General features: G+C 37.7%; 1 protein-coding gene across 1 annotated transcript; it reads left to right on the forward strand.

Annotated features, from left to right (window-relative positions):
- LOC109832599 (myb-related protein 306-like) lies at positions 1,018–3,149 on the forward strand. Its single transcript, XM_020399966.1, is given in 4 exon segments — positions 1,018–1,525; positions 2,107–2,236; positions 2,360–2,807; positions 2,810–3,149. Coding segments are annotated over 4 exon segments (825 nt in total). The 5' UTR covers positions 1,018–1,392; the 3' UTR covers positions 2,924–3,149.

Genomic DNA, 10,930 nt, shown 5'->3' on the forward strand with positions numbered 1-10,930 from the left:
TCAAGTTAAGCATAATAAAACTATTTGATTATCTTTATGGAATATAATTGTTAATTAGGATTTTCCACATACATATCCCATGATATTAAGTATGTAGCTTAAAAAGTATATATCGTCCAGAATTTTTCAAGTTAAGCATAATAAAACTATTTGATTATCTTTATGGAATATAATTGTTAATTAGGATTTTCCACATACATATCCCATGATATTAAGTATGTAGCTTAAAAAGTATATATCGTCCAGAATTTTGTGAAACCTTCAACACTTTTTCTCTCCTCTTTTGTAGTACTCAAGTTAAGCATAATAAAACTATTTGATTATCTTTATGGAATATAATTGTTAATTAGGATTTTCCACATACATATCCCATGATATTAAGTATGTAGCTTAAAAAGTATATATCGTCCAGAATTTTGTGAAACCTTCAACACTTTTTCTCTCCTCTTTTGTAGTACCTCTCTAATATTTCAATTATATATCTGAGCTCTGTGATAAATATTTAAGATTGATGTAGATCTTTTGATCATACAATAACAACTAAAATAAAAAAGGAAGAGAATAGTAATTAGAAACAGTAGTAACCCTAGCAGTTAATATGTACTGAAGCAGTGTTCTGAGCCTTCCCAATGAGCACCATCATCATCGCATTAAAGAGAGGGTAATAACTTCTGCGAGTGAAAAGCTACCAAACCAAACAGGATAAAACTAGGGTTTCTGCATGGAAGGGATAAAATCTACAAGAAAATGGAAAAAAGAAAGAAAACCCTGATAATTAAATGTAAGAGAGACCCATATTTATTTCAGCTTTTCCAGGGAGCCCCATCACTTACCACAAGAGCTTCGTGTGGGTGTGAAGACATGTGATCTTTTTGGCCGCACTCAAAAGCTAGGTAAAAGAAATTAACACGCACCATTGCTATTGCTATAGCTCTCATATTTACGCACTGATCATTTTTTTTTCTTTTTCTTTCTTTTTCTCTCTCTCTTTCAGTTTTCACTCCCTGCAAACCCTAATTTATTGCACGCGGTTTTCTGAGGGAGGGAGAGAGGGAGAGAGAGAGAGAGCTAATTGGCTGACTTTGGAGGAGGACCCAATTGTGTAAATGATCCTAGCTGTCCTCATTTGACTCCTTTCAGTCCCTCCCCCTAAAACTGATCGAGTTGGGTCAGCGGGTCCTCCGTGTATATATAACGAGTGGAAGCAAGAGCCCTTGGACCCTTGTCTGTGCCCTTCCCTTCTCAGTAGGAGTTCAGGATTAAGATTAAGGAGGAGGGGAGAGCAACAAGAAATTAACCCCAGAAGAGAAAGGAAAAGGAGATAAGAGAAAGGAATTACATGCGTTAAGGGGTACTGGGTGGGTTGCTAATTGCAAAGTTGGAGACAGATCGATGGGGAGGCCTCCTTGTTGTGACAAGGTAGGAGTGAAGAAAGGGCCATGGACTCCTGAAGAAGATATAATCTTGGTTTCCTACATCCAAGAACATGGCCCTGGCAATTGGAGGGCTGTCCCTATTAGCACTGGTCAGTATATATCTATACTAGCTAAACTTTTCTATAATTAATACGTACTAGCCAGTTGATCTTTTTCCTCAAAGTTTTAGTTCAAGTGATGTACCATCTAGCTAGTTTAATTCATTTCATATTGTTTTTGGGGTTTGGATCTAAGCATACATGCATACTAGCTTCCGTTTTCGAGTTAGATCCAGGCTCCGTTTTGATCTAAAATACTATTTAGACCGACCATCCTCCGTACGTCTTGTTTTTATATTCATGAAAATTAGTTTCCAATTTGTTGTGTATTTCTATTTTGCGATTCTAGATCAAAGGGATGATAAATTAATTAAGAGGGTTGTTTTATTTTTATTTCTCCGCAGAAGATATGTTTTCAAATCATTGATTAGGGCTCTCTTTTGAACTAGTTTACTAATCAGTTGTTCCTGATCTTGAGTTACTAAATGTCTGCCAGTAGACTGTCAAATTTAAGAACCTCATCATGCATCTATACATAGAGAATCTATAAAAGACTACTGCAACTTCTATAAGATCCAAAATTGTTTTTAATTTAATGTCTGAAACAAGTTTCTGTAATTTTTCTTGCTCAGGGTTAATGAGATGTAGCAAGAGCTGCAGACTGAGATGGACAAACTACCTTAGGCCAGGAATCAAGAGGGGAAGCTTCACAGAACAAGAGGAAAAGCTCATCATCCATCTCCAAGCCCTTTTTGGCAATAGGTAAGTTGTTAATTAAACAGTACTAAGCATTCTCTAATTCACTACTAAAAACATATATACATATATAAACCCCCTCATCAGGACTAAATTATATATCTACGAGTTAAAATTTGTTGTGTGCAGATGGGCAGCAATAGCTTCATACCTCCCAGAAAGGACTGACAATGACATCAAGAACTATTGGAACACTCACCTCAAGAAGAAGCTGAAGAAGCTTGAGAATGGCAATGGCAACTCAACAATCCCCAAAGGCCAATGGGAGAGGAGGCTTCAAACTGACATCCAAACGGCAAAGCAAGCTCTTTGTGATGCTTTATCCATTGAAAGGGAGCCTGAAGCTTTAACCAAACCCAAACCCATTCATGTTAAGAACTCAGCAGCCTCATCATCATCAGCAACGTCCACAACGACAACCACCTACGCGTCGAGCACCGAGAACATTTCCAGATTGCTTGAGAATTGGATGAAGACTAGTCCATCGGCAAAGATCAACAATGGTTCAAACAGTGCCAATTCTGGTTCCAGCACTCAGCAGTCAGTGGCCTGTTTTGATTCCGCAACACCCGAGGCTTGAGCCAGTACCAAGAAGAGAGCAAGGAGCAGGGGAAGATGCCTTTGGAGTTGCTTGAGACTTGGCTGTTTGATGAGAAGGGGGACTTGGTTAATTTGGAGTTGGATGATTTTTAGGCAGATCGAGTTAAAAATATGATCGGTGACTTGCTTTAGATTTGTTGTTGGTCTGAGCTTTTTCAACTGGTCCAAGGACAGAAATTAAGAAACTGTAAATTACGAAAATATCTATTTTTAGATAGGATGATGATTCAGAAGTTGTTTTGTAATGGGGGGAAGAATAACATTTGTAAGGTTTTAATTTGAATGATCTGAAGATTTCTATTTTACATTCTTTGGTTAAGTGGGGTCTGTAGTTTGTGACTTTGGTTGGTGTCAGATACAGGAGATGATGATTAGGGTTTTTTAGATCCATGCATGTAGTCCTGAAATGGTGTTCAACGTATCAAAAGATCCTGCTGTTTGTAGTTTTCTGAAAATATTTGTTATCCAGTACTGTATTTTCTTTGTACATAATTATCTGGATTACCTAGGAAAAAAAACTTTTTTGGTTAAAGCCGTTGTAACATAATAGTGAAATTTCTAGTTATATATACAAATATTACATTAAGTATCAATATACCCATGACAGCCTACTATATTGTCTGGTAAAAAAGTTGAATTTTGAAGTAGAAGAGGGAGAGAGAATGATGCTGCTGAGACTTGACAGAAGCTTGGATATTTTTAGAGGGTTCTCAATAAAATGTATAATGCAGAAACAAGTTAACATAAGCGAAATTTTCAAGCGAAAGAGTTGCTGCTTTTGATCTTACCATTCACAACTGTATTTATTTAAAATACACTATCCGCTCGAAGTTAAAATTGAAACAAAATGTATGTTCCAACATTATTGAATTTTACAGAGAAGAGATTCTCTAATTATCCAAAAAAATATTTTTTGAGATTTTTAATTATTTTTTGGGAAAATTGCTTCAAGGCCCCAAAACTAAATTGGTGATGTGTTCCAGCCCCTTGAACTTTTTCTAATGTGCTTTTTCCCTAAAAATAAAAAATCCATATGAATCAGCCCCATTTACAATTTCCAAGACAAAAACTTTCCAAACTACCCTCTTCTTCTTCTCCAGATCTTCTCTAGATCTACTCCTCTTCCTACAAACCCATCTCCTCTTCCACCCTCTCTCTAACCTCACTCGAAACCTCCAACACCGCCACTACCTCCGTCACCCCTGTCTCTACCTCGCAAGGGGGTTCTGCAAGAACGACAACAGGTACAGGTTCCTCCACGACCTCAACGAGGACAAGCTCGACGCCGCCATAATGGCCTCGCCACCACCACCGCCGCCAGGTTTCCGTACCCCCTCGGGCAGCTTGCCGATGTCCCCGTTGTCGCCCATGAACCAGAGGTAGGTGAACGGCGGCTGGCCGAGTTCTTTTTTTAGGCTTTCGACGGTGGGTTCCGTGGATTTTGATGACTCGTTTTGATTTCAGGGCGGCTGTGACGACGTTAGGGGTTAAAACTGATTTGGGTTCTTGTTATTTTCTATAGTATTTATGGGCCAGTTCAAGATGTGAGGATCCCCTAATCTCAACATGTTGGGGCTTGGATGTATATCAAAATCAAGAAAGAAGTAATAAACTCAAGGTGTGGTATATATAAATGTTGTACAAATTTATGATGGTGATTTCTTGTGTCTGCTGTTGTTTGTTGTCATGTAAGCTCCAGTTGAACTGAGAAGGAGTTTGATGTTGTTCTCTGTGCAGTTAACTGTTGTGGTTAGCATGTTAACTCTTGTGTTTAACATGTTAACTCTTGTGGATAACATGTTAACTCTTATAGATAACATGTTAACTCTTGTGACTATATGTTAACTCTTGTGACAAACATGTTAACTATTGTGTATAACATGTTAACTCTTGTGACAAACATGAATTATAATTAACAGACAGTTTATGAATAACAATGAACAGATAATTCATTATAGTTAACAATTTATAAATAACAGTTAACAAATAATAATTAATAGTTAACAAATTATAAATAACAGTTAACATATAATTGATTATAGTTAACAGTTATATTTATCAATTTACCAATTAAGGTTAACATGCTAGGTATTATAGTTAACATGTTAAATGAGAACTATATTAACGTGTATATGACCCGAAATAACAGTTAACGGATAATAGATTACAAATAACAATTAACGGATAATGGATTATAGTTAAAAGTTTACTGAATATAATTATCAATTTACCAATTAAAGTTAACTGAAATAACAGTTAACTTTAATTGGTAAATTGATCCATTATCCGTTAACATGTTATCCACAATATTTAACATGTTATCCACAAGAGTTAACATGTTAAACACAAGAGTTAACATGCTAAATATTGTGGTTAAAATATTAACTATATGAACTATTAATTATTATTTGTTAACGGTTATTTATAATTTATTAACTATTAATTATTATTTGTTAACTGTTATTTATAAACTATTAACTATAATGAATTATCTGTTAACTATTATTCATAAACTGTCTGTTAACTATATTCATGTTTGTCACAAGAGTTAACATGTTATCCACAATAGTTAACATGTTTGCCACAAGAGTTAACATATAGCCACAAGAGTTAACATGTTATCCATAAGAGTTAACATGTTATCCACAAGAGTTAACATGTTAAACACAAGAGTTAACATGCTAACCACAACAGTTAACTGCACAGAGAACAACATCAAACTCCTTCTCAATTCAACTGGAGCTTACATGACAACAAACAACAGCAGACACAAGAAATCACAATCACAAATTTGTACAACATTTATATATACCACACCCTGAGTTTATTACTTCTTTCTTGATTTTGATATACATCAAAACGAGTCATCAAAACGAGTCATCAAAATCCACGGAACCCACCGTCGCAGACACCGCCGTCGCAGCCGCCCTGAAATCAAAACGAGTCATCAAAGTCCACGGAACCCACCGTCGAAAGCCTAAGAAAAGAACTCGATGAATTATCTGTTCACTGTTATTCATAAACTGTCTGTTAACTATAATTCATGTTTGTCACAAGAGTTAACATGTTATACACAATAGTTAACATGTTTGCCACAAGAGTTAACATATAGCCACAAGAGTTAACATGTTATCCATAAGAGTTAACATGTTATCCACAAGAGTTGACGTATTATTCATAAAAGTTAACATGTTATCCACAAGAGTTAACATGTTAAACACAAGAGTTAACATGCTAACCACAACAGTTAACTGCACAGAGAACAACATCAAACTCCTTCACAGTTTAACTGAAGCTTACATGACAATAAACAACATCAAACTCCGGTCGATCCTCGATTGGCCCATGAACCTGCTCTCATCTCCGGCGAGCATCAGCTCCGTCGTCGCAGCCGCCCTGAAATCAAAACGAGTCATCAAAATCCACGGAACCCACCGTCGCAGACACCGCCGTCGCAGCCGCCCTGAAATCAAAACGAGTCATCAAAATCCACGGAACCCACCGTCGCAGACACCGCCGTCGCAGCCGCCCTGAAATCAAAACGAGTCATCAAAATCCACGGAACCCACCGTCGCAGACACCGCCGTCGCAGCCGCCCTGAAATCAAAACGAGTCATCAAAATCCACGGAACCCACCGTCGAAAGCCTAAAAAAAGAACTCGGCCAGCCGCCGTTCACCTACCTCTGGTTCATGGGCGACAACGGGGACATCGGCAAGCTGCCCGAGGGGGTACGGAAACCTGGCGACGGTGGCGGCGGCGAGGCCATTATGGCGGCGTCGAGCTTGTCCTCGTTGAGGTCGTGGAGGAACCTGCACCTGTTGCCGTTCTTGCAGAACCCCCTAGCGAGGTAGAGACAGGGGTGACGGAGGTAGCGGCGGTGTTGGAGGTTTCGAGTGAGGTTAGAGAGAGGGTGGAAGAGGAGATGGGTTTGTAGGAAGAGGAGTAGATCTAGAGAAGATATGGAGAAGAAGAAGAGGGTAGTTTGGAAAGTTTTTGTCTTGGAAATTGTAAATGGGGCTGATTCACATGGATTTTTTATTTTTGGAGAAAAAGCACATTAGAAAAAGTTCAAGGGGCTGGGACACATCACCAATTTAGTTTTGGGGCCTTGAAGTAATTTTTCCTTATTTAATTGGTATTATCTCATACTACTCTGGTTTGAGACTCCAGCTTAAGTCAACCACAGTTAAAGATGACACTGAAGTCATAATCAGGTCCAGGCAGTTGATTAGGCCAAAGATGGAGACCACCATCTGACCCGTACAGTTCGGGCCCCACACCTGAGAGCCATTGGATGTCGATTTCTGACCCACTCCCACTCCTAGCTTGGAGGCTTTCCCATTAGAGCGTAGCACATGTATAAGAGTCATATTTTAATAACATATCAAAACTATATATGTAATATCTGACACTGAGCTCCATTAATATATATATTTCCTAATACTACTTATTACTTTTAATTTAAAAAAGCATAACATCAATTTCACTGTTTATGCTCAGCATAACTATTCATGCTACACTATGATAGAGAATATTAAATCTGCTGCTTACGCTACAGTATTTTTAGATCTACTGTTCAAGGGAACTCAATTTTCCACGGCCACTGTTCATAATACGGTGTAATATTTGAAACTGGCACGTCTATCCCTTTTCTCCTACTCTGTATAATTGGGAGAACCCAATATTCTCTATTCATACTACAATAATATTTACTGTAGCATTATGATAATGGGTACTGTGGTTTTTGAAAAAAATATTGTATTTCTTCGACTGCTAGTTTTCGACAAATTCTTGGAACAAAGTAATGGATTGACTATGCTTCAATTGGAAATCATGCAATTGGGAACAAATTACCAGCTGGTTCGGGAACAATTTGAGAGGGAAAAGCTTCAAAAAAAAGCTTAAAAGATTGGCTTTATCTACTTCAGTCTATATGATTTGACAAGAGAGGAACTTTCGAATTTTTCAATTAACAAACAATCAAGGGACTACGATCATCTTTTTAGCTTGATAAAGTTACATGTATATATATACAAGGATATTGAATGATAATATACCACACCATATAAAAAGTTATGTAGAGAATTGTTACTTTTGAAGACTAGGTTCTATAACCAGTCTTGAGAAAAAATTTGATGTATTATAACTTCCATATATTGGTAATGAATAAAATTTTTATTGACCAAAAAAAATATTGTATCACACGGGAATACTGTAGCAGATGCGGGATACCGTAGTAATTCAAAAGTTTAAAAAATTACTTTAGCAGCTAAAACCGGAATTACTGTAGCGGGGAAAAAATATGTCATGTTTTACACGGTGTTCACACTAGTGTATAATAATGGGAGGCTCCAAGATTCACTATTCATACTACTGTAAATGCTACACTAGCATTGTCACTGTAGCACAGACAAGAGGATCCAATGTTCAGTATTCATGCTGCAATAAATATTGTAGCATTATCACTGTAGCACAGACGAGAACTGTAGCGTTTAGAAACATTACTATAACATTATTATTGTGTCTCAAACGGGATAATGTAGCATTTAAAAAATATTATTGTAGCACTTACAAAATTATATTTAAATACAGAATTACTGTAGTGGAAATAAAAAAATGGAGGTCGTGCTTTGCACGGGGTGCACACTAGTACTCTATATGCTACATGCTATGGTGAAATTCTTTTCTATTATCTACTGTTCAAGCCAAAGAAAAAAAATTTACCCTTAAAAATACTATTTATTTATATATTTATTTATTTGTTCTTGCATGCAGATGATGATGTTAACCTTCAACAGATATTTGACAAATATAAATTTTTTCTGATTCTATTATAGAAAATTGATAAAACTTATTAAGCGGTATATTATTTTATTAATTGGTTTAGAGCTAGATTTACTCTGTAAATAGCAAAAAAAAAAAATACCGCTAAAGTTTTTATTAATAGTTATATATAAAAATCATATTAGCAATTTGGCGATAGATATACTTCTATAAATAATACCGCAACAACACACAGACTTAATTAATACTAGTGTGTGTGTATAATCTTCACGCTGTATATATATATGATATGATTTTCATAAGAACTTTCTTCTTTACAAGAGAGGTCCCTTCATGAAATCTCAAAATTGATAACTGAGAATCATGTGCACTTTTTTGCAGGTGATATAATTTTACGCATGTGTATCAAATTTTGGACATGTACTGCATATAAACGTTCTGCTGGTTAAATTTGAACACTTTCTTTTTCTTACGTCCAATTGTTTTTCTTCTTACCCAAAGTTTTTGGAACGAAAACAGATCCTTCGGCCATATTATTATTAAAAGTCAACAGAGGAGATTACAAGAAGATTAAGTGTGATAGGAACTTGATACCTAGAGATGTACAATAAGAGAATAAAATTACAATGTTATACCAAAACGTGAGATCCGAAATCCTACAGGCTTTTGGCTAAATTGTAGAATGCGAACATTAGCTTAAAATGGTTACCTATAATTAATAATCCTTTTTACTCACTTATGCTTGAATATCTCAATATTAATGTATAATTAAAATAAGTGTACAAAATATCTCAGGATGCAAATAGTATCGTCTGAATGATTTTATTAAAAAAGAAGACGAACACATTCTTATATAGTTTCTCTGATTAATGCGAGGTGGCAACACAACATGGGATATCTAGAACTTTTTTTAAAAGCTAAAAACAAGGTGAGGCACCATGTTCAAGTGTATATTGTTTTCGTCAAAAGTTGCCTTCATCATTGATTTCATTAGAAACTTCAAACGTTACAAATGAATTCAAATAACGAAAAATTAAAAATTATAACTTTCTTGAAAATAAACACAAGATCCGTTTATCGTCTCTTGCTTGCGTGGGTCTTTGGCCTGTGACGGGGACGTCGATATCCGTGGACTACCTGGCAATCAGATCTGATCCAGAAAAAATCGGGCAGAGCTTCGTCGATCCGCGAGGAGATCTAGAAGCTTGAAGCGCCTATCTCGGCTAAAGCGAGATATTTGCTCTTCTTAGGATTACCGGCGAAGGGTAATGCTAAGGAACGGACACGGGTGATGAGGAACTCCCTTGTGTTGAAGCGCTCGACCACTCTTCACTGCAGCAGGGCTTCGCCAACTCTCAAAAAATCCAGATCCCCAAAAAGTGAGGCCTAAGGCTCCTATTTATAGGCAAGAGGGGGTACAGGGCGTTGGGACACCCTTGGGGTGTCTAGGCAAAGCCGAGACACCCTAGGGGTGTTTAGGCTTTGCCTAGACACCCCTGGGGTGTTTCGACTTTCCCGAGACACCCTGGGTGTCCCAGTTCAGCCTGAGACGCTCTGTTGCGTATGTTTGATTGTTTCCGCCGTAAATCCTTCGTCCGAACTCGGATTTGAGTGATTCCAAGTACGTTGGAAGCCTGACGAATAGTTCTACCCGCTCTGATGATTGGATTATCTGTAGGATGAACGAGATATGGAGGGCGTTATTCCTTTTGTAAACACCGCAGGGTTCCTGATTAGCCCGTGCCTTCGTAGTTTGTCGATTTGCTTCAATCGTTCATCGACATCAATCGAACTCCTGTGGATCGGATAGTGACGTTCATCGTCGCTCTTTAACACTGAACCGATACCCCCTCCAAAGCGTTCCGGACTCGTTTCTTTTATAGAAGAGGCTGGAATACTTTGGATGTGATTGGTCTAGCCTTCAGTCGGCGTAAAGGACCTGCAGTTAGCTTCAACTCTTGGCTCCTTCGATTTTTGGTCTATTCGATGATTTGACGAATAACCGAAGTTCTTCCGGCTCTGCGTTTATCGCTTGGCCGTCGTCGGAGTCTCGAGCTTACCACCAGTGAGTTGAGTTTGGCTCGTGTCATTGAGTTGACTTTGAACTGACTATCTCTGTCACGTCGTGCTGACTTAGGGTTTCAGATCATCGTACGTTGACTTTTTGTCACAACGCGTTGACTGGCGTTGACCTAGGGTTACGCGTTGACCGGCATTGACCCTAGGGTTTCGAATCGTCGATCGTTGACTTTTGGTCGCAACGCGTTGACTGGCGTTGACCTAGGGTTACGCGTTGACCGGCGTTGACCCTAGG

The sequence above is a fragment of the Asparagus officinalis genome, chromosome 3, assembly GCF_001876935.1.
Source record: "Asparagus officinalis chromosome 3, Aspof.V1, whole genome shotgun sequence".
NCBI lineage: Eukaryota > Viridiplantae > Streptophyta > Magnoliopsida > Asparagales > Asparagaceae > Asparagus > Asparagus officinalis.